The 25,250-nt window shown below is 42.5% G+C and overlaps 1 protein-coding gene across 2 annotated transcripts in view; it reads left to right on the forward strand.

Moving 5' to 3' along the window:
* Window positions 1-25,250, forward strand: part of cdc42bpb (CDC42 binding protein kinase beta (DMPK-like)) — a 199,287-nt gene that overhangs the window by 126,036 nt on the left and 48,001 nt on the right. For both annotated transcript variants that reach the window (XM_072490425.1, XM_072490426.1), the window contains exons 9-15: window positions 485-564; window positions 2,443-2,609; window positions 4,511-4,630; window positions 13,096-13,229; window positions 17,824-18,066; window positions 23,543-23,653; window positions 24,713-24,957. In XM_072490425.1, coding sequence (XP_072346526.1) covers window positions 485-564; window positions 2,443-2,609; window positions 4,511-4,630; window positions 13,096-13,229; window positions 17,824-18,066; window positions 23,543-23,653; window positions 24,713-24,957 — 1,100 coding nt within the window. The remainder of the gene's footprint in view (window positions 1-484; window positions 565-2,442; window positions 2,610-4,510; window positions 4,631-13,095; window positions 13,230-17,823; window positions 18,067-23,542; window positions 23,654-24,712; window positions 24,958-25,250) is intronic.

Raw genomic sequence — 25,250 nt, forward strand, 5'->3', positions numbered from 1 at the left:
ACAGTTATGTGCTGTGATTGCAGCGGGGGGAGAGGGTCTATAGGGTCTTTCCAGATGGATGAGCAGAGATTCATCAGACAGCTCTCTCGTTCATATGCATAGTAAGTCCACTGAATTAATTCTGGAATTGTAATTCTATGAAACTTACTGCTTTCCCAATATCTTGCAAACTTTAAAATGGGTTCCCCTCGGTTTGTAAAGAATTTTAGCATTGATCAAGGACACTGAGGGGTTTTATTTATTAGGAGCTGGTTCAGTGTGTGCTCCCGCTGAACAATGGGACACATCTGTGCTGAGAGCTAGCAGCCCTGTTCTGCAGACATACTTCTACTGTTTTAATGATTTTAAGATGGACAACTCAGTTTTTTAAATTAACTTCGCTATTTTATGACTAGTGTTCAGAGTTGGGTTCAAATTAGCATTGTCACAATCTAATGAATTCAAATCCTCCACTTTTACTGACAAATGTTTTTAATTGTCCTAGGAATTGGTGCCTCCAGCTACTCACACTGCTTTTTCTGGACTGCATCTGCCATTTGTAGGCTTCACATTTACTACCAGCAGGTAGAGCAATTCAAAGACTTCATTGAAATGCTGCAGTGTTTTGTTTGAGTCCATATACTGTTGTAAACAATTCACTATTGTAACAAGTGGATCATAACTATTTTTATTGGCTTCTGAACAACAGCTTAAAAAGTCTTTACTTTGTTTCGCATTCAAAATATTACTAATGTGCTCAATTAAAATAAACCACCCCTTCATTTAAGCATGTCCTCTTTAATCTAGTGCAAATTATATTGTATAAATTATTCCCGTAAAAGGCTTGACATTCACTTCACTGTATAAACTGATAGCTTTTTGTTGTATGGAATATTTTGTTTTCCTTTTAATTATGAATATAGTTTTTGGGGACATTGTCCACCAAAACTACTTTTCTTTTGAGAAACTGACCTTTTGATGGGTTAGGATTCCATGAGTGTCATATGCACTCCCAGATCTCGCCCAAGTGGTCATATTTGATGTGTGAGACGACAGGGTATTAATGTTGAGCATGACACTACCCTTCCTTGATGCCCACAAAGCACTTTGAGCAGCATTGCGATCCAGTGCAGGGACCTGGCTGATTTTCCTTTCCCCTAGCTCAAAAGTCTTAATACAAAAAAAAAAACTGGCTTTGATCAGCTTACTGAGAACAGGTCAGGGATCAAGCCAGGATCTCCCTCGTCTGCCTGTCTCAGCTGCTCACTTGTTTAAAATGTTGAATGAGTTGGGTGTGTCCTTGTATGATTTAACACAAGTTGAGGACAATTAATTTGTTTAAAATGCAACTTTAAATTGGAACGAACTATGCTGTCAAATGAATCCACTATTTTATTCAACCTGTCGAAAATGCATTTGTGTACAGGTCTATTATCAGATAAAGTAAAATGCAATGATATCTGGTGCATTATATCATTTTTCTTTATAATCTTTATTAGTGTCACAAGTAGACTTACATTAACACTGCAATGAAGTTACTGTGAAAATTCCTTAGTCGCCACACTACAGTGCCTGTTCAGGTACACCGAGGGAGAATTCAGAATGTCCAATTAATCTAACAAGCACGTCTTTCAGGACTTGTGGGATGAAATCGGAGCACCCGGAGGAAACCCACGCAGACACTGGGAGAACGTGCAGACTCCACACAGACAGTGCCTCAAGCCGGGTGCCTGGCGTTGTGAAGCAACAGTGCTAACCACTGTTACTGTTTTGCACCTCGTAGTAAACTGCACAACAAAACGAGTGAGGTGGTTTTGAATGTATAGGTTGGCCAGGTCATTAGACCCACACAATCTTTAATTCAGCACTGGATCAGTACAATAATTTGATCAAACAGTCACTGTTTAATTTCAAGTGATCTTGAGACATTCGCCTTGACTGCGAAAGCATTTTTGCTCTAATCAAAGGGTAATTAGTTCAACTACTATTCCAGCAATTTGAGCACATAATTTAGACTGACACTTCAGTGTACTGAGATGATATTTTTACTGTGGGAGATGTTGTTTTTCCGATGAGGCATTAAACCATTGCTCCGTCTCCCTTGCAACTAAGTGCACAAGATCCCATGACATGATTCAAAAAAGAGTAGCAAGTTCTCCCAGTACTTTGGATGGCATGTATTCCTTAACCAACATTAGTAAGGCAGACAATCTGGTCATTTGTTTTAGTGCTGTTTGTGTGATCTTTATGCACACAAACTAATTGCTGTATTTCCCTATATTATAACACTGAGTACATCTGAAAGCTGAAACATTTTGGGACACAGGTTTTGAAAAGCATTTATTGAATATGAGCTCTATTTCTTTGTTGAGTTGCATGACTACTTTCATTGAATTGTCAATGCTTAATCAAGTTATCTGATATTTAGAATGCAACAATGAGTAATGTGATTTGTTGTTTCAGTCCTTTGTCAGACAGAACTTCTTTGAAAAATGTTGTGCAATCGGATTCAGTTGATGGGGTTGCAGATGTACGAATAGATTTGGAAAACAGTTTGCAAATAGAGGCTTATGAAAGGCGAATCCACAGGCTTGAACAAGAAAAGCTAGAACTAACTAGGAAACTACAAGGTAAGTTTGAGATTTAGACAACAAGAAAAGCATGGAAAAACACAGCAGATCAGTCAACATCGGTAAAGGAAAAAGACAAGTTAGTGCTTTGCGATATGCAAGCATTATCAGAATTGGAAACTTATGTCTAAAAACAGAACTAAAAGATAGTTCTAAAGAGCACACTCATAAGAATAACCTGCCTATTCTCTTTATCTGATGTGTTTATTTCTACATTTTTTTGTTTTTATTCAGATTATAACAATCACAAGTTTATTCTCAAACATCGAGATTACTAGATTGTTATCCACCAGTGTATCCTAAGGATCTGTCCTTGGCCCCCTCCTATTTATAATGATCTTTATTGTCACAAGTAGGCTTACATTATCACTGTAATGAAGTTACTGTGAAAAGCCCCTAGTCTCCACATTCCGGCACCTGTTCGGGTATACAGAGGGAGAATTCAGAATGTCCAAATTACCTAACAGCACGTCTTTTGGGACTTGTGGGAGGAACCAGAGCACCCGGAGGAAAGCCACGCAGATACAGGGAGAAAGTGCAGATTCCACACAGACAGTGACCGAAGCCGAGAATCGAACCTGGGACCCTGGCGCTGTGAAGCCATAGTGCTAACCACTACGGTACCATCTACATGCTATCCCTCGACAACATCATCCAAAGGCACAGTATTTTCCTGTGTATGCTGATAACACCCAGCTCCTGCATCATTGGAAATTATAAGACTGCTTCTCTGACACCAACGACTGGATGAGTAGACGTTTCCTCCAGTTAAATAATTGGGAAGACTAAAGCCATTGTTTTCGGTCGCTGTTCCAAATTCTGCTCTGTACCTCCTGACTCCATCCCTCTCCCTGGCAGTGGTCTGAGATTAAGCCAGTCTATTCGCGACATTGGGGTCACACCTGAGCTTCTGATCTCCTATTTGTGCCATCACTAAGACCACCTAATTACTCCAACGTTGCACTGCCTGATTTTTGCCCCTGTCTCCACTAATCTGCTGTTCTCCCTGTATTCGTGCCTTTGTTACCTCTAGACTGGACTATTCCAAAAAAGCTCTTGGCTGGTCACCCTCCATCAACCTTTTTATTTTTAAAAAAATGTAATGAAATTCAATGCAGGCTAGGCCAGCAATTTTGTTATTGCCCATCTTTAATTACCCTTAAGAAAATGGTTGTGAGCTGCCTTCTTGAACTGCTGCAATTCATTTGGTGTTGGGGAGGGAGGTCCAGGATTTTGACTCTGCGACAGTGGAGGGACAGGGATATAGTCCCAAGTCCGGATGGTGAGTGACGAGGAAGGAAACTTCCAGGTGGTGGTGTTCCCATGCAGCTGCCCTTGTTCTTCTGGCTGGCAAAGGTTGTGGGTTTGGACTTGAGGTCATCTAAACTTTACTGCCCATCTCTCAACTTGCAACAAGTCCTGTTCCCCAACTACTCCATGCTAACTGACCTACATTAGTCAAGCAAAGTCTTGATTTTAAAATTCTCGTGTAGGTTTTCAAATCTCTCTATGGCCCTTGTCCTCCGAGCTCTATAATCTGTTCCAGCTCCACAACCCTCCGAGATACTGGCATTGCTCTAATTCTGGTCACTTTTGCATCACCAATTTTAACTACTCCATCATTGGAGGTTGTACCTTCAATTGCCTAGTTCCCAAGCTCTGGCATTCCACCCCTATATCTCTCCCACACACTATTGTGCTTTTCTTCTATAGACACGCCTTAAAACCTAGCTCTTTAACCAAGCTTTTGGCCATCTGAATGTGCCTTGGTGTCATTGTTATGCTCATATGAAGCACCGTGAGATGTGTAAAACCACTATAAATAAAAGTTTTTGCTGTTGTTATACTGAAATCTTCATTCCTTTGTAATTTCTAATTTTGTTTCATAACACTTGTTTTAGAATCTGCACAGGCAGTACAGTCACTTCATAGTTCAACACGTGGAATGGGAACTCTCAGCAGAGATAAGGAAATCAAGAAATTAAATGAGGAAATGGAGAAACTAAGAAAAAAATTAGCAGGTACATTTGTCATATTTTGGCTTCTTGTACGCGTACCACAGCTTTCTTTGCAGACTTATTTTTTGTACTTCTGTCCTTAAAAGGTCAGGCTATTTCCTTTAAATCAACATGTTCTGAATTGTTGGAGGCTATTACCAACTCTCAAATGACCTTGAATGTCTTTTTCTAACCATTAATCATAGTTTTCAGCATAGTTGTTCCTCTTGTCCGCAGTACATTTCTCCTGAACTTTGCTCTTAGCCATTTCCAGGACCATTTATCATCATCTTGACCCTCTCCAAAATCTTCCAACTAGGTACTGTGAGCTTCTAAACACGTTGGTATTATATAGCCTTACCCTAGGGCTGCCAACTCTGGTTGGTTGTATTCTTGGATAATTCACGAAATGACCTATTGATCTCAATAACCTCACCACATTTTTTCAGACTTTTTTTTCAACCTTGATATCCAGTATTTTGGACAATGGTCATTTACCTTGATTCCTCTTTTTGTAAATATCTTAATGAAATTAATAACCACACAGAATCTGTTTTAATTAATATGCACATCATTCAATCTGTAAGTCTCAGGTCATGACTCAGCTAGTTTCCCAGCTAATGAGCTTCCAGGTTTTCAAATGCCATCCCCTGTCTAGCCTCCGTTGCATTTCATTTGCAAAAGCCCAAGTTGGTTCACATTAGCTGCAACTAGGGAAGAAAGATTCTGCAGCCCAGTCAGTCTATTATGTCAGTGCCTGCTCTTTGAAGGAACTATTGAATAGTCCCACTCCTCTACACAGTTTCCAAAGCTTTGCACAGTTCTTGCTTTCAAATATAAATCCAATTTCCTTTTGAACATTACTATTAAATCTACTTTCTCCATCTTTTAAATGGAAATACAAATGTAACACACTCTTTAACAATGAAGGGAGAAAGAAAGCAGGAACAGCTAACTGCAGTTAGTTTAACATTTGCCTTTGGAAAAATGCTGAAATCCATTATTAAAAAAGTAGTAGCAGAACATTAAGAACATAATACAAGCAGAGTCGACATGGATTTGTGAAGAGGAAATGGTGTTTGACAAATTTATTTGAGGTCTTTGAGGATGTAACAAGCAGGGGAGGAAAATGGGGAACCAGCAGATGTGTGAATTTGGATTTCCAAAAGGTATTTGATAAAAAGTACCAAACGAAGTTACTGCACAAGATAATAAATCATGGTGTTGGGGGTGATATATTAGCATGGGAAACAGTCGGGATAAATGGATAATTTTCAGCTTGATTAACTAGTGGAGTGCCACAGGGATCAGTGCTGGGGCCTCAACTAGTTTGCGATTCATATTAACGACTTTTGACGATGGAACCGACTGTGTCATAGCCACATTTTCTAACGATATCAAGATACATGGAAAGCAAGTTGAGGAAGATACAAAAAGTCTGCAAAGCGATATAGAATAGGCTAGGTGAGTGGGGAAAAATTTGGCCGATGGAGTATGGTATGGGAAAATGTGAGGTTGTCCACTTTAGTTGGAAGAATAGAAAAACTGAATATTATTTAAATGGAGCGAGACTGCAGAATTCTGCAGTACGCCGGCATTTGGGTGTCCTTGTACATGAATCATAAAAGGTTAACATGCAGGTACAACAAGTACTTAGGAAGGTAAATGGAATGTTGGTCTTCACTGCAAAGGGGATGAAGTATAAAAGTAGGGAAGCCTTGCTACAACTGTACACATCACAGGTGAGACCACATGTGAGGTACAGTGTATAATTTTGATCTCCTTCCTTATGGGGAGATATATTATACTGGAAGCAGTTCCGAGAGGATTCACTAGGTTTATTCCTAGGATTGTGAGGAAAGGTTGAGCAGGTTGGTCCTGTACTCATTGGAGTTTAGAAGAATGAAACTTAGAAAATTCTGAGGGGGCTTGACAGGGTAGACCCTGAGAGGATGTTTCCTCTTGTGGGGGACTCTAAAACTAGGTGCACAGTTTTGAAAATCAGGAATCTCCCATTCAAGGCAGATCAGGAAGAATTTCTTCTCTCGGGAGTCTTTGGAATTCTCTTCAATAGAGTGGCAGAGGCTGGATTTGGAATATATTCAAAGCTGAGTGACAGAGATTTATTGACCAGGAAGGTCAGGGTTTTGGGGAGAGGCAGGAAAATGGAGTTGAGGCCCCAATCAGATCAACGATGATCTTACAGAATGGCAGAGCAGGCAATCAATGAGCTGAATAGCCTACTCCTGTTTCTTATCCTTTTGGATGGTGAATTTCAGATCACCATAGCACACCAAATAAGAAAAACATTCTTAATTGCTCCCTTGGATTATTTGCCAAATTTCTCGAATCCAAGGCATGGAGAAAGCCTTTTGTATTTATTTTGCCATGTATTCCTTAGATATTGGAATCTAAGAAACTAATTTTCAGGTTATTATATATTTTAGATGGTGATTAGATATCTAATTGTTTGGATGAATTTTACCCACCAAAGAAAGAGTTGGATTCAAATTTGTTCAGGACTATTTAACCCCATTTTAAGGCAGAAATATTACAAATGGAAGATAGCTGCTAACTTTGAAATTGCATTTCAGATTTGCTAATGCTCTGGAAATTAGGTTGAACTCCATTGTTCAGGATGCACCTGGTTAATAGGCATTTGCATCTCTCATTTCCACTGGAGTTGCAGGTTCACACAGGAAAGAAACAACTGCCCTAAGGTTTACGCTTTTAATCCCATGAGTGACAGATCTTTTTTTTAAAATATTTATATTTTATATTATTTTATAAAATAGAAAAAATAAACAAATTTACATACATCAACCATTAAAAAAAAAACCAGAACAACCCCTCACAAAACCTAAATCCCCGTTCCCACCGCCCCCCCCCCCCGATAACTATGGTGACCAATTCTTTGAAATAAACAAATATAGACTGCCATCCCCGATAGAACCCCTCGATTGCTCCCCTCACGGTGTACTTAACTTTCTCGAGGTATAAGAACTCCCATCAGATCGGAGGAGAAGATCGACCGATTCCCATTAAACCCCACGTACTCATCTATAGTCTTCGATTTCCATCCACAGAACCCCATGTCCACTAATAACCCCACATCCAGCCTCCATGCCTGGTGAGCCGAGCATACCTCTAACACCAAATTCGCTAAATGTGAAGCATGGTCTGAGATGACTCTAGTTAAATACTCTGCTTTCCTCACCCCAGGAAGAAGAGACCTTCCCATCAGGAAAATATCTATCCTGGAATATACTTTATGTACTGGGGGGCAAAAAACTGCCACGCACCCCCCCCCCCCCCCTCCCAAAAAAACCCGGTCGTCTCCATAAACGGCAACAATGCCATCACCATCCACGAAGGGGCCAACAGCTTTGGCCTAGACCAATCAAGTTTCGGGTTCAAAACACTTTTTAAATCTCCCCACAGAATCAACCATTGCGTGTCCAAATCCGGTATTGCAGCCAACAATCTCCTCCTAAATGTTACATCATCAAAATTCGGGGCATATACATTCACCAGCACCACTGTCTTACCTTCCAGTAACCCAGTGAGCACATACCTGCCTCTCTGATTCACCACAACCATACTTGTTGGAACACAGAACCTCTTGTTCATTAAAATTGTCACCCCTTGGGTCCTGCTAGCGGAGCCCAAGTGGAACACCTTGATGAATGACAGATCGAGGAACAAAAGGCATTTATGCATGAGCCTGAAGGCTCATATGCTTTTACTTGAATGATCTCCAACAAGATAATCTTCCTGCTGCAACTTCTAACCAATAATCATCTGCCTTTCTCATCAAATGCCCAGTAAAGGGAAAGTCCCAGGAACCGGAAGCAGATTTTGCTGCCATGTCTAAATGTATGAAGGCTATTGGGATCCCCGCAGAGACCAATGACCTATATTTTTTTTTAAATTTTAATGTTTAATTTTGCAGCGACTGACTCAAAGGATTTCGCAACAAGATTTCACGTTTTAAGACATGTATCAAATGCAATAAAATCAACACAGACTAAACATTACTTGCATCAGCAATGAATACACTCAACTACAGAAATGGTATTCCCAGCAACCTCTTAACATAACCAAAAACTCCACCATGCAATTATGCATTGCACTGCACTCTCCATTGACTCATAGGGTGAAATTCTCCCAACTAGTCCCGGCGGGTTTGGTGTTGGGTGGGAGTGGAGAATCTCATGGGAGCCAAAAAAGTCAGAAACCCGCAGGTGTAAAATTCTGTTGCAATTCTCCCAATGGCGGGTTAGTCGTCCTGCTGGCTGGTGGTGTGAACACCATTTGCCTATCATGAATGCTCATTAAACAGTTGCCCACTGACAGCCTGTCAGGCCTTTCAATCTTGCGCTACACCAGTGTGAAATTACGTTGGTCTAAGACCTGACTGCTAAAGAATGGTGTGCACAAGGCGGTCCTCAGTTCACAGACTTAGGGCTGAATGCAACACTGCCAGAGTGCTGCGATACTCCTGATGCGCTGTTCACCACTCTGTCAGGGCAGACCGATTCTCACCCTCCGTTTTCATGCTGAGCTGATCTACATGGTTAGCTCTGTGTCACTGTCTTGGATCAGTATGGTGCCTGGGACTGCAGAGTACAGGGATCTCCTTCCTATTGCTTGTGTTTCTCTGGATGGAACTGTGCTGCGGGAGTCATGCAGCTGCTGCAACAAAGGTCCAAAGTTTGACCACGACAGAGTGTGAGGTAGGGCCTGGAAGGGACATGGAGTGGCCTGACGATGAAATGGGGGGCAATGTGGAAGGAGGGCTGTGAAAGGAGAGAGGGTGAAGGAAGAGGGCTCACTCTGGCAAGCAGTGGGGCAAGGAAGTGGATGAAGGAGATGGACAAGGGAAGGCAGAGGGAAGACTGAGGAGAGGAAAACTGGACACTGAATAGACTGCATGAAAAGCTCTCAAATAAGGGGATCCAAGGGATATCACTGGTGCCTCGCAGGTGATGGGCTCAGGGGGCGGATGGTTTGACCAAGGAACATACTACTTCCTGAAGCTGCTAGCCTTTTCCCTCTGGGTTGTTCACATCCTACAGGTTCTGGTGAAGACAGATGGGTGGGGAAATGAGTTGCTGGACTGGCATTGAACTATGGCGCTGGGACCTTCAAATCTGCCAGTTGACGACGGGCAGGCAAATAAGCTGCCAGTCTACCAGGTGATTCTGAGGGGAATGCGCCTGTGCATAATTGATGAGTTTTCAAGTGCAAAATCTGGCACGGGATCCCGCTATTCTGGCCTGCGGGAAATATGCCACCGGAACCACCTGCTACAGCACTTGGTCTCAAAATGGGGGAATTCCACCCAAAGCTCTTCCTGACTCTAATAGGATCTTCTCCCTGCTTCACCAGGGTGAATTATTGTATCCCTTTAAATAAAGTCCCCTTCACTCGAACAAAGAACAAAGAAATGTACAGCACAGGAACAGGCCCTTCAGCTCTCCAAGCCCGTGCCGACCATGCTGCCCGACTAAACTACAATCTTCCACACTTCCTGGGTCCGTATCCCTCTATTCCCATCCTATTCATGTATTTGTCAAGATGCCCCTTAAATGTCACGATCGTCCCTGCTTCCACCACCACCTCCGGTAGCGAGTTCCAGGTACCCACTACCCTCTGCGTAAAAAACTTGGCTCGTACATCTACTCTAACCCTTGCCCCTCTCACCTTAAACCTATGCCCCCAAGTAATTGACCCCTCTACCCTGGGGAAAAGCCTCTGACTATCCACTCTGTCTATGCCCCTCATAATTTTGTGGACCTCTATCAGGTCTCCCCTCAACCTCCTTCGTTCCAGTGAGAACAAACCGAGTTTATTCAACCGCTCCTCATAGCTAATGCCCTCCATACCAGGCAACATTCTGGTAAATCTCTTCTGCACCCTCTCTAAAGCCTCCACATCCTTCTGGTAGTGTGGCGACCAGAATTGAACACTATACTCCAAGTGTGGCCTAACTAAGGTTCTATACAGCTGCAACATGACTTGCCAATTCTTATACTCAATGCCCCGGCCAATGAAGGCAAGCATGCCGTATGCCTTCTTGACTACCTTCTCCACCTGTGTTGCCCCTTTCAATGACCTGTGGACCTGTACTCCTAGATCTCTTTGACTTTCAATACTCTTGAGGGTTCTACCATTCACTGTATATTCCCTACCTGCATTAGACCTTCCAAAATGCATTACCTCACATTTGTCCGGATTAAACTCCATCTGCCATCTCTCCGCCCAAGTCTCCAAACAATCTAAATCCTGCTGTATCCTCTGACAGTCCTCATCACTATCCGCAATTCCACCAACCTTTGTGTCGTCTGCAAACTTACTAATCAGACCAGTTACATTTTCCTCCAAATCATTTATATATACTACAAAGAGCAAAGGTCCCAGCACTGATCCCTGTGGAACACCACTGGTCACAGCCCTCCCTCGAGTTGAGCATAATAAAATAGACTTTCCGTTGCGCAGTATCTTCTGGTTATTTCATGGTCTTTAACTCTTCGCAATCCTTGTTTCCTCAAACATGGTTTCTGTCCTCACCAGCACTCTGTTAACCCGGAAGTAGTCCTTTTGGTCTATTTGACAAAATAGCTCCTGTTGTGGTTTCAGTGCCTGACTTCCTCTGAGAATCTGGGTGTACAAGCAGCACGAACAATGGCCTTCACCTTTTTGTCCAGGTGTTAAAACTTGCACATTACTTTTGATAAGGTTTCGACCAGATCGCGTGCGATTGTCTCCAGGCAAACTTTGGATGATGTCGCATGTACCTATCCACTAATCCATTTTACCTTGAATTAATGAAGACAGTTTAAACCGTAACCATCTTACAATGTTCAGTGGTCATGAAGTGATTCACAAATGTCACTTGAAATGAATAGCTTTGTTTTCTAAAGTACATATATTTCACTGCCAAGTTAATGAGGAATCTATATTTGGCTAGTTAAAGATCTTTTTGCTCATTTTTAATTTCCAAATGACATGATCACTGATGTGTCCATATCTCACCCTTTAGAGCAATTGTAGGTCAAGCTTTAGCTGATTAAAAAATGTTTCATAAAATCATAGATTGGTAACCGCTTCAAAGAAGGCCATTTGTGTCCATGCTGGTTCTCTGTAAGAACTACTCATCTAGTCCCTCTACGCTCCCTTTTCTCTGTAGCTCTGCAAATCTTTTTTCTTTGGGTGTTTGCCAAATTCCCTCTTGAAGGCTATAATTGAATCTGCCATTGATGATATACTTAAGAGGAAAAAAACACAATGTGGTCTGAGATACTGATGCAAGATGCAAAGTCTAGGTGCCAAAGTGTGTGACATGTACAAGAAATTGGCTATTAACATGGAGCATTCCTGTCAACATATTTCTGGCATTAAATATATCATTCATCAGGTTACTTCTTAGAAAGCCCCATGTAGGCTGTGACTCCACCATTTTTGATCATCTATACTTCACCCCTATGTTAAACATGGCTATCTTATCAAAATTTAGAAAAAGAAAACACAATTTACTGATTGCCATGGTGTCCTTGCTTTATCTAGAAAGGATAAATTCAGTATTTTTTGAACTGAATGCAGCTTGCACTTTAACTCAAGTTCATGGAATCTTTGAAGTTCATTGAGTAGTCATTGCGCCCCTTGTCAATAAGAATTCCAGAGACCAGTACGTACATTAAAAGAGCGTTAGAAAATTGGGCCTTCTACTCTTTTTGAGCTAACGTCACCTGATATATCTGAATCCCTTGTGCCTGTGATATCCAGTTCAGAAGATTTATGCTTTCCTGGGGGGAAAAAAACAAATGTTTCTTGGAACTTTGGACATTGTTATTGATATGTGTAACTTTTATTTAAAGTGCCTAAAAATTCCACCTTCATGAAGATTCCACTGCTGAAATGTTTTTTGCTATTACCCTTTCTTACTCCAAGCACAGCTTTCATTGGACAGATAGATGTCTTTAGAACGTTGGCATGCTTTGTCGATGTGACTAAATGTTAATGGAAATCTGGAGAGTTTTTAATATAACTCTAACCTCACCATTTCACCAGATATGCTTCTGCACATGCTGAGGAAGCAATGGTTAGCACTCTGCCTCACGGCACCGAGGTCCCAGGTTCGATCCCAGTTCTGGGTCACTGTCCATGTGGAGTTTGCACATTCTCCCCGTGTTTGCATGGTTTTTGTCCCCACAGCCCAAAGATGTGCGGGTAGGTGGATTGGCCACGCTAAATTGCCCTTTAATTGGAAAAAATGAATTGGGTACTCTAAATTTATTTTACAAAACTGCAGTTGGTGCCCATAAAAATGTTGCCTATTTCTGCACTATACTTTGGGGAAATAAGGTATGAATTTGTAATCTGCAGCTATTGCACACTACAAGCAGAAAAAGTGTTCAAAAAGACTTTGAATACTGCCAGTTCAAAAGTAAATTTCAGTTATAGACTTTTATACATTTTTGTTTTAGAATCTGATCGGTTAGAACATCAGTTTGAAAATGCAGTGTCTCTCCGCCAGGATTTTGAGGAAACTACAAACAAAGTAAAAGCACTTGAAAAACAGATTAAAGCACTTAAGCATGAAAAAGAAGAAAATCACAAGGTACACAAGTAAAATTGGTATTTTGATTATTTCAAACAAAGCTTGGTTAGATACGAATAAGAAGGAACATTAATGTAATCCGAAGTGCTTTTGCCATTATTGGTGTATCACTAGCTCAAGAAGTTGTGCAGTGTTAACCACTTGCTTGAGCCGGCACGGTGCGATGCTGCATTTTGGGTGTGGTAGAGGAGGGCGTTGGAGAGAGTGAGTGATTTATTCCTAGAGGGGCCGGTTTGCCAGCCTGGAAGAATTGAAAGAGAAATTCGGGCATTTGGGCCCAGGCCCGTTTAGGTACCTCTAGGTATGAAACGTGATTAGGTGGAAGTTTCCGGCATTCCCAGTGGCGCCGCCATCATCCTTGCTCGTGAGGTTCCTTTCCTGTTCAGGGTCGGGAGGGTGTAGTACATCCGACCTATCTGAACTTTTTTGGGGGAGGATCTGGTCTCAGTGGAGGGGTGAATGACAGATGGGAGGAGGAGTTGGGGCCTATACAGGAGGAGGAGGTGTGGAGTGAGGCCCTTCGCATGGTGAACGCCATATCATCGTGTGTGAGACCGTATCGATTAAAGTAAGCATTGCAGTGCTGGAAAGCTCACGGTAGTGGTTAGGATGCACCTTAGTAAAACCAAAGTGAGTAGTTTGTGGGGGTTTGAGGTTAGGTGCGAGCGCTGGTCAAGGGGTCCTGCTAATCACACACACTAGTGTTCTGGTCCTGTCCCAAGCTTGTGGGGTTTTTGGGTCTCTTTTTTTCCAGCACCACATCAGTTATCCTGAACATTGAGTTGGAGCCCTGTCCTTTAGCAGCTATATTTGGGGTCTGGATGTGCCGGAGCTGCAGACGGGTGCAGGGGCAGATGTCCTCACCTTCACCTCATTGGTTGCTTGGAGGCGAGTTCTGTTCAGTTGAAGGCTGGCAACGCCACCTAGTGCCACGGAGTGGCTGGGGGACCTAATGGAGTTTTCATAACCTGAAGTTCAAATACAGTGAGGGGGTCAATTGAGGGATTCTACCGGAGATGGCAGTTTATATTGTATTTCAAGGAATTGGTCTCTGTTAGTTGCTAAGCGGGCAGTGGGGGGAAGTAAAGGGCGGGGGGATTGCATAGATTAGATTATTGTTTTCTTTCTTTACTTTACTGTTTGCATTTTTGTATAAAATGACAGGTTTAATAAAAATATATATCGGGCAATGAAACAGCATTACTGCAATGTTAAAGTATTCCTATTGCATCATAAAAGAAACTGCAAATCCTTAAAATGTCTTAAAAATATAAACTGTTTGAAATATGCTGCAGATTAGTCAGCACCTGTTAACAAAAAAAGTATAACATTTCAGATATGCAAATTTTAATGCTAATTTTGATATACGGAGGCTTAACGTCATTACTTGGTTCTCGGAAGATGTGACATTATGCAAATGTATGGTATGTGAAAGAGTCTGAGACCCTTAACCGCCTCCCAAGATCTCCTGCTTCGCACCTTAACCTCACTGGCCTAACATGGGTATTACATGGGAACGGTGATATTAATGTGTAACAAGTGTAATCCAACACAACTCTTTGTATTGAGAAAGCCTGGAACTATAGGCCAACTAACCTACCATCAGGCTCAAAGAAAGGCAGGGCTGAGTGTTAAATATTCCTGGATACAAGGGGCGAGATTCTCCACTCCCGCGTCGGTTGGGAGAATCGCCTGGGCCGCCAAAACTTCCCGGGACGCCGGTCCGACGCCCTCCCGCGATTCTCCCAAGCGGCGGGAACGGCCCCGTCGAGTTCCGCGGGCAGCAGGCCGGAGAATCGCCAGAGACACCCAAAATGGCGATTCTCCGGCACCCCCGCTATTCTCAGGCCCGGATGGGCCGAGCAGCCAGGCCAAAACGGCGGGTTCCCCCCGGCGCCGTCCACACCTGGTAACTGCCGTCGGGAACAGCGCGGGAACGCTGGGGGGGCGGCCTGCGGGGGGGAGGGGGGATCCTGCACCGGGGGGGGGGGGGGGGGGGTACCTCAAATGTGGCATGGCCCGCGATCGGTGCCCACCGATCGTCGGGGCGTCCTCTCTGAAGGAGGACCTCCTTCCTTCCGCGGCCCCGCAAGATCCGTCCGCCATCTTCTTGCGGGGTGGACTCAGAGAGGACGGCAACCACGCATGCGCGAGCGATGCCAGTTATGCGGCGACGGCCGCGTCATCTATGTAGCGCCGCCTTTACGCGGCGACAAGGCCTGGCGCGTGTAGATGACGTGGCCCCGATCCTAGCCCATTGTCGGGGCCTGAATAGGTCGGGATCGAGGCCGTTTCGCGCCGTCGTGAACCTCGACGGCATTCACGACGGCGTGGGCTCTTCGGCGCGGGAGTGGAGAATCCCGCCCAAGATGTTCAGGAAAAGAAGTAAAGTGGAAGGAGTGGCAGTATTGATTAAGGTAAGCATTGCAGTGCTGGAAAGAGGATATTCCAGAGGGATCAAGGACCAAATCTATTTTGCTAGAGCTAAGGAACAAGAAGGTGCAATTACATTGCTCTGTGTATTCTATAGGCTACCAACTAGTGGAAAGACGTAGAGGAATAGATTTACAAGGAAATTAGAGAACATAGAACATAGAACATAGAAAATACAGCACAGAACAGGCCCTTCGGCCCACGATGTTGTGCCGAACCTTTGTCCTAGATTAATTATAGATTATCATTGAATTTACAGTGCAGAAGGAGGCCATTCGGCCCCTCGAGTCTGCACCAGCCCTTGGAAAGAGCACCCTACCCAAACCCAACACCTCCACCCAACACCAAGGGCAATTTGGACATTAAGGGCAATTTATCATTGGCCAATTCACCTAACCCGCACATCTTTGGACTGTGGGAGGAAACCGGAGCACCCGGAGGAAACCCACGCAGACACGGGGAGGACGTGCAGACTCCGCACAGACAATGACCCAAGCTGGAATCGAACCTGGGACCATGGATCTGTGAAGCAATTGTGCTATCCACAATGCTACCGTGCTGCCCTTAAGAACAAATAAATCTACACTATATCATTTTCCCGTAATCCATGTACCTATCCAACAGCTGCTTGAAGGTCCCTAATGTTTCCGACTCAACTACTTCCACAGGCAGTGCATTCCATGCCCCCACTACTCTCTGGGTAAAGAACCTACCTCTGATATCCCTCCTATATCTTCCACCTTTCACCTTAAATTTATGTCCCCTTGTAATGGTGTGTTCCACCTGGGGAAAAAGTCTCTGACTGTCTACTCTATCTATTCCCCTGATCATCTTATAAACCTCTATCAAGTCGCCCCTCATCCTTCTCCGCTCTAATGAGAAAAGGCCTAGCACCCTCAACCTTTCCTCGTAAGACCTACTCTCCATTCCAGGCAACATCCTGGTAAATCTTCTTTGCACCTTTTCCAGAGCTTCCACATCCTTCCTAAAATGAGGTGACCAGAACTGTACACAGTACTCCAAATGTGGCCTTACCAAGGTTTTGTACAGCTGCATCATTACCTCATGGCTCTTAAATTCAATCCCTCTGTTAATGAACGCGAGCACACCATAGGCCTTCTTCACAGCTCTATCCACTTGAGTGGCAACTTTCAAAGATGTATGAACATAGACCCCAAGGTCTCTCTGCTCCTCCACAATGCCAAGAACTCTACCGTTAACCCTGTATTCCGCATTCATATTTGTCCTTCCAAAATGGACAACCTCACACTTTTCAGGGTTAAACTCCATCTGCCACTTCTCAGCCCAGCTCTGCATCCTATCTATGTCTCTTTGCAGCCGACAACAGCCCTCCTTACTATCCACAACTCCACCAATCTTCGTATCGTCTGCAAATTTACTGACCCACCCTTCAACTCCCTCATCCAAGTCATTAATGAAAATCACAAACAGCAGAGGACCCAGAACTGATCCCTGCGGTACACCACTGGTAACTGGGATCCAGGCTGAATATTTGCCATCCACCACCACTCTCTGACTTCTATCGGTCAGCCAGTTCGTTATCCAACTGGCCAAATTTCCCACTATCCCATGCCTCCTTACTTTGTGCAGAAGCCTACCATGGGGAACTTTATCAAGTGCAAGAATTAGTTATAATGGAGAACTGAAGAGAGACTGGGATAGTGGGCATTGGTGAAAGGCAGACTGGGATAGCGGTAGTGTAAAGGGCAGAGAGGGCAAGAGTTTAAAGAGTGTGTTTCCAAAAACGTTTCTGCAGTATGTTTCCAGTCCAACAAGAAAGAGCCCATTTCGGGATCTAGTTCTTGAGAAGAGGTGCATCAACTGCCAGTAGAACGTTTAAAGGATAATGATCATTGTATCATAAGGTTTGGGTTGATTATGGAAAAGGATAAAACATAATCTAGAGTAAGACTAATATGAGAGAAATATGTTTTGCCTATACTTTTCTAATATTAAAAATTAACAACCAATGGAACTGGAACTTGCACAATGCTGTTTTGTCACTGGGCTTCATTCAGTTTGGCAGGTGCTAGTTTCAAATTGGAATCCGTAGTTTGATGCAGCTCAAATTGTAGCAAATTCTTAAATTCTGAAAATTAATCTTTTGTATTGATGTCTTTCTAACCTATAAATCTGATAGCAACTTGTTGAAACCCTTGAAAGACAAAAGTCCCAAACCAAGGAATTGAAGGATGCACATCAGCAGAGGAAAATTGCAATGCAGGAGTTCTCTGAACTCAATGAACGGATGTCAGAGTTGCGCTCGCAGAAACAGAAGTTGTCCCGACATCTCCGTGACAAAGAAGAAGAGTTGGAAGTAGCTATGCAGAAGATTGACACAATGCGTCAAGAAATCCGGAAAGCAGAGAGAGCCAGAAAGGAGGTTAGTCACCAACAAATTAAAAGTACATGTTCATAGTCCCACTTTACGTTAGACCTTAGAATTTAAATGTTTGGGAAAATATTAATTTCTGCATAGCAAATAGTAATCCTATGTATTAACTTGACACTTGTTAGAAATTGTTTCTTGATCTCTCATTCAAATAAATAAATCCTAAAAGGACAAAGCAGTTACTGGGTTAGGAAAAAGCAGCAAAGCAATAAAAAAATGCAAGAGGAGCACAGTAGTTGGACAAACAATGAAAGAGATAAAATAATGAGCCTGCTGCCAATTTTCTTTGTAAATTGGTTTGTTTTCCAACTTGTCAAATGTTTCAAATGTAGCTTTCCTCAAGTATTTCACAATTTGAATTCTTAACATTGGCTTTTGGCAAGCATTTAGTGCAAGTTTCTTCATCCTGGAAGAAATCGACTTTGTTTTGGTGCCAAATCAAAGAACTGGACACAGCAGAATTAATTATATCAGGGTGTTGGAGATGTTTGACTGAGTAGACGTGGAAAGAAAAACAGACCCTTTCAGTTTCTCAGTCATTTATACTAACTTTCTTACTGCAATTCCTCACAGACTGTTCCTTTCCACCTGCCGATTGCCTTGTACAGCCTCATTGTATCTGTTATGCTGTTGAGCTTCAGATCCTTTTTCTCTTCATGTGCCAGGTCAGAGTCCTGCAACAGAAAAAAATTTGAACTGTCCACTTATGTGGCCCTAGTCAGATAAGCACTATCACAATTGGTGGTGAATGTAAGCGAGCTTATCTAAAACAATAGTTGCTATAGAAAAAACATTTTCAAAAGTTGAATCACTGAAACCCAACAGTCTTGATTCCAGATACCAAAATTGTTTTCATTGCACACTTTTATTGATCTACAACGTTAAACACAAGTGATAGCCTCCCAGTTTCATTGGCTGATTGGATATATTTCTGAAGAAATAATAAATGTATTTTTTCCAATTCCTCTAGCTTTGTTTTACAATGTTAAGAACAACAGTTGATGTGTATCTCCCAGTGTTTTAGGATCTCTAACATACCATTGTCCCTTCCTAGAATTATAATTCAGACAGTAATTACAAATAGAATGCAAGACCATTGCCAGGATTTGGCGGCCCCGCCATGGTATGTGTGCCTGCCCGTCGCCCCCCCCCCCCCCCCCTTCCTGGCCCATAGGTTTACAGAAACGCAATTTAATTCTGACCAAACTCCATGGGATCTATATACTCCAGTAGAAAAAAACTGAATTATGGGAAGGCAGTGTGTATGGCAGCAACATTGAGAGAAATCTAATGTAATGAAGAGTTTGATTTACATAAGATAATTTTGTTTTGTCAGTTCCTGCAATTGTGGGTTTTGCAAGTAAACAGTATTATGGCAAAGTCTAATTTGTCTAGACATATTACTTTTATTAACCTCTGCACCATGCTGCTTTTAAGTACTAAAATTTAAATATTCAAATATTAAATCTTTCTGCCACAGGCTACACAAAGTCGTTTGAGCTTTTGAAAGTAAATCTTAAAGCATAATTCAATGATGCAGGTCTTAGTAGAAATTGCTCTGTTATTTATATGGTTTAATTTTTTCACTTTATGTTGGATCTGCCGTTTTGAGTTTGGCAGAGGGCAGAAGATCGGAGAGACAGCTTCTGCTGCAGTAGTCACTGAACTCAAAATAATAGAGAAAAATTGAGCTGCAGATGAAAGAAGTGAAAAGTATTTAACCTTAATTATTAATTTGAACTGCATAGATCATAAAATTGGTTCTTCGTTTTTTTTCATTTATGGGATGTGGGCCAGCATTTATTCTCATCCCTAACTGCCCTTGAGAAGGTGGTTGAACCGCTGCAGTCCCAGATGTGTAGGTTCACCTAAAGTGCTGTTCGGGAAGGAATTCCAGGATTTTGATGCAGCGGCAGTGAAGGAGCAGCAATATGTTTCCAAGTTAGGATAGTGAGTTACTTGGAGAGTAATCTCCAAGTGGTGGTGTTCCCAGGTATCTCTGCCCTTGACTGTCTAGATAGTAGTGGTTGTGGGTTTGGAATGTGCTTCCTAAGAAGCCATGGTAAGTTTCTCCAGTGCATCTTGTGGATGGTGCACATGGCTGCCACTGTTTATCAGTGGTGGAGGGTTTGAATGTTTGTGGAAGGGGTACCAATCAAGCGGGCTGCTTTGTCCAGGATGGTGTTGAGCTTTTTCAGCGTTGTTGGAACTGCACTCATCCATGCAATTGGAAAGTATTCCATCACACTCCTGACTTGTGCCTTGTAGATGGTGGACATACTCTGAGGACTCAATAAGTCAGTTAGTCACTGCATAATTCCCAGCCTCTGATCTGCTCTTGTAGCCACAGTATTTAAATGGCTAGCCCAGCTCAGTTTCTGGTCAAGGGTAACCCCCAGGATGTTGATAGTAGGGGATTCAGCAATGGTATGCCACTGAATTTCAAGGAGCAATGATTAGATTCTCTCTAGTTGGAGATGGTCATTGCCTGGCACTTGTGTCGCATGACTGTCACGTGCCACTTCAGCCAAAGCCTGGATATTGTCCACATCTTGCTGCATTTTGACATGGACTTCTTCAGTATCTGAGGAGTTGCAAATGGTTCTGAATATCATGCAGTCATCAGCGAACATCCCCACTTATGGAAGGAAGGTCATTGATGAAGCAGCTGAAGATGGTTTGGCCGAGGACATTACTTTTTCAAGTTGGCAGGCAACGAATAGTGGAGTGCCGCAGGTATCGGTGCTGCAGCCTTAGTTATTTACAATCTATACTAATGACTTGGCTGAAGAGATGGAGAGCAATGTATCAAAGTTACTGATGATACCAGCTGGGCAGAAAGGTACGCTATGGGGCTGACATGAGAGGCTGCAAAAAGATAGATAGGTTCAGTGAGTGGGCAACAAGATGGCAAATGGAGTACAATGTAGGGAAGTGTTAAGTTATTCACTTTGGTCATAACAATAGAAAAGCAGAAGAGTTTTTAAAAGGTATGAAACTTGGAAGTGTTGATGTACAAAGAGACTTGTGTGTATTTGTACAAGCAACTCCGGTGCACAAGAAATTAGGACGGCAATTGGCATGTTGGCTTTTATTGCAATGGAATTGGAGTACAAGAATAAAGAGGTCCTTCTCCAGTTGTACAGGGTTATGGTGAGACCACATCTTGAACACTGCAGTTTTGGTCTCCACATTTAAGAAAGGATACGTACTTGCATGGGAGGCGATATGATGATTCATTAGATTGGTGACTGGGAGTAGGTTGTCCTGTGATGAAAGGCTAATAAATTGAGCCTATATTATTCTCTGGAGTTCAGAAGAATGAGAGGCGATCAAATTGAAAACTACAAATTTCAGAGGGGTTTGAAGGGGAGACGGGAGGTGACTGATTCCGCTGGTCTGGGTGCCGAATACACGGGCATAGTTTCAGGGAAAGCGGCCAATCGTTTCTGACTCTGATGAGGAGAAATTGTTTCACTCAAAGGTTTGTGAATCTTTGAATTCTCTACCCAAGAAGATTGTAGGTGTTCCATCGTTGAAAACATTTAAGGTTGGGAAAGACAGATTTTTTTGGCTTTGGAGTGGGGATATTGGGAGAGGGCAGGAAAATGGTGTTAAAGTCCAAGGTCAGCCATGGTCATATTGAATGGCAGAGAAGACGAGTCCGCTTTATGGCCTACTCCTGCTCCTATATCTTGTGTTCTTATGCTCTGCTTTGTCTTGATCAAAGTTTGTTAAAATATTACACTTTTAATTTTCTAGCAATCTGAGTCACACTATAATGACTGTAGGAACTTCAGATATATTGGATTATAAGTATTTGGTGAAGTAAGGGTTAAAAACCTGGGTTAGTGTGTTCGGTTGTTGAAGTCATGTTTTTAAAAGAATCGTGGTTTGAAAGGCAACAAAGCTTTTAGGAGCCTGAGGTGCCGTCGTAAAAGTTTGGGCTAATGCAATTTTGTTTTGATTAAGGGGATTTTAGGGAGTTAACTTGTTTTCAGCTTGATGTTATTGCTGGGTGGAGTTAAGGCATCGGGCATTTTTGAGAAAGCATTTTTCAGTTGAATTCTGATCTGGCTGAAGTTGAGACCCAAGTAAAGCAGTTTGTTCTCACTTTAGATTAGTTAAAAGAGATTAACTGTATTTAAAGCAGTGCAGACCTGTCTGAGGACAAGGGAAAGCTGAAACAAGCCAGTTGAAACAACTTTTGAAGACATTCAGCCACAGTTTCTGCAGGGGATCAGACAGGAGTCTGATCTGTAGTGTCAAGAGATCTCTTTTCTCACAGAATAATTCTGTAAAGCAAGTATTCTTTTGTGCCATTGGTATTTGGGGTGGATTGAGAGCTGAGTCTATTTTCTTGTTAAAGTGGGAATAAAGACAACAAGTATTCATTGTGTTGAATAGTATTGTTTATGGGGTAATTGTAAGCTATTTTTAGGTGTGACATCAAATAATTTAATATTCTTGGTAATAAAGTTTGTTTTTTAAATTTAAAGTACCCAATTCTTTTTTTCCCAATTGAGGGGCCATTTATTGTGGCCAATCCACCTACCCTGCACACCTTTTTGGGTTGAGGGGGTGAGATCCACGCAGACATGGGGAGAATGTGCAAACTCCACATGGACAGTGACCCAGGACCAAACCCATGTCCTCAGCGCCGTGAGGCAGCAGTGCTAACCATTGTGCCACCATGCTGCCCTTGTAATAAAGTTTGTTTTAATATACCATATCTCTTCATGCAATCATTCCTGGAGCAAGTATCCTTTCTTCATAGTCTTACAAAATTAAAATAAAATGTTGGGGTTTTGGTCCAGTGTCTTTAGCCACTGTTGGAGTCTGGTCTGGGATCATAATAAACACCACTTTTTGAAAATTACTTTTTCTTGTCTTAATTTTAACTCTTAATATTAATTGTAGCGAGCTTTATTTAACTTAATTGATTAAGACACTGGTGAAACATTGTCACTTGGTAAATAGCAAATTAATGTTATGCATTTAAAATGTGAATAATGTTACCGAGGGATAGAACTACAGTGATTAAATCTTGCTGCAAAATGCGGCATAGTTATGCATTTAAAATGTGAATAATATTACTGAGGGATAGAACTACAGTGATTATTGCAAAATGCAGCATAATGTTCTTCACTTCATTGTTGCCAACCTTTTAAATCATTTGAGAACTTAAACTTATTTGTACTTCAGATTTTTTACAACTCCAAAGCATCACATAATCTCCTAAAGCTGCAAAAGATAATTTGAGGAATAAACAGTGCCACCCAATATTTCTTAATTATTTGTTCAATCCAAGGCTGTTTTAAAAAATGTATTAAGCTTCTGTTTCTGAAACATCGTTGTAAGTAATCAATTATAATGTCTGCGAAAAGGTTTGTGCATCAATTTTCTGGCGGGAAATATAAAAGAGTGTATACACAGTTTTGCAATGAGTATTTTCTTTTTTCCCTAGCTGGAAGCCCAGTTGGAAGACTCCATTGCTGAAGCATCAAAGGAGCGGAAGCTTCGAGAACACAGTGAAACGTATTCCAAACAACTGGAAAGTGAAGTCGAGTCATTAAAGGTCAGAATATATTTAGGCTCATCTAAATATGCTTGGCCGGTTTCGGTTTGCATTCTCTCAGCTCCCGAGAGTCACTGGCCGCACCGGCGAGGCCACACCCAGATGGCAATTACTGGTCTCCTCAAGCAGAGACCAGGCACGATGGCCACTCTGCGGTCGGAGCCCCCGAGGTGGTCGAGGGCAGGACAGTGCCAACCTGGCACCCAGGCAGTGTTAGGATGTCAGGAGCAGTGCCAGGGTGATAGTGCCAAGAGGTGGGCCATGCACATGAAAGGGGGGGGGTGTAGGGGAGTATGGGGGGGGGGGGGGGTGAGAAGGCATGAAGGGGTGTCACGAAAGTCGGGGGGTCTGGAAACGTCGGGGAGCTTCAGTAACCTCAGTGGGGTATGCTTACTTTTGTGAGGGGAGGGGAGGGGGGCGATGCCCACAATGATGGACGGGTATGGGCAGTCACCCTCATGCTTGGGTGGTGGGGGCACATGTTAGCTTTTATTGATGGGGTGGGTTTCCCAAGTGTGCAGGGAGCCTTATTTTCCATGGGTGGGGGGTGTGGGGGACTCTCAAGCTCACTTTGAGATCGGGGCACCCTTTAAAAATGGCACCCTGATTTCCGAGGAGCCGAGTTTAGTTCTGTACCGATGAAAACATTTCTAAGTGTGGGATTGACCGGTGAGAAACTCCCCAAGCTCCAAAAATAAATGTGGTGAATACCAGTCTGGATCTCACCCAAAAAGCCGGTGGGAAATGCCCCGTCAAACCCACCCAGAATGACATTTAGTCATTTTTTGAGTGAATTGGGCCCTATGTTTTTACTTGAAGCAAAATCAAGATGAATTGGAGTAAGATAATTATGAAAATTATCCAAAATTAAAGACAATTTGTCTCCTCACTCAGTTTCCTTATCCAAACTAATAGGCTAACATCCAAACAACAGCAAAAAATTGGGGGACACTCTATTGTATAATATTTGGCCAGAGGAGGCCTGTTAGAGATGATGCATCAGGCAAAAAGACTTTTGTACATGAAAGTAGTTTCAACTGTTTTCTCCCCACTGCTTAGCTGAAGCAAGGAGGTCGGGCGGCTGGGTCCAGCTTGCAGCACCAGCAAGAACTCTCCAAGGTGAAAGCAGAACTAGAGAAGAAACTGGTTTTCTACGAGGAGGAACTGGTGAGGTGTGAAGCTGCTCACAGCATAGAAATTAAAAATCTTAAAAAGGAGCTCCATGATTCAGATGCCCAACATTTAGCTCTCCAAAAGGACGTCATGATATTAAAGGACAAATTGGAGAAAGCCAAGAGAGACCGGTAAATAGCCAAAGAAAGGCATTTAACATTGTTAATTCTAAGAACTCTACTTTAATTATTGGTTGCTTTAAATATAAGTACACCAATTGCAAAAACATTGTGTGAAGCTTGAAAAATAATCTTCTGGAGAAGGGGGAAAAGCTCACCTAGAAAACAACCTTGATAAGACTGATCTTAGTAGAACCACAAACTGCTGCATCATGAAATGGTGGCTCATTTGAATCCGCACGGTATATTCCCAATCTCTTGCGTCATTATGGGCAAGAACGCTGGTCAGGTGCTTTTCCACAGCA

The sequence above is a fragment of the Scyliorhinus torazame genome, chromosome 2, assembly GCF_047496885.1.
Source record: "Scyliorhinus torazame isolate Kashiwa2021f chromosome 2, sScyTor2.1, whole genome shotgun sequence".
Taxonomy (NCBI): domain Eukaryota; kingdom Metazoa; phylum Chordata; class Chondrichthyes; order Carcharhiniformes; family Scyliorhinidae; genus Scyliorhinus; species Scyliorhinus torazame.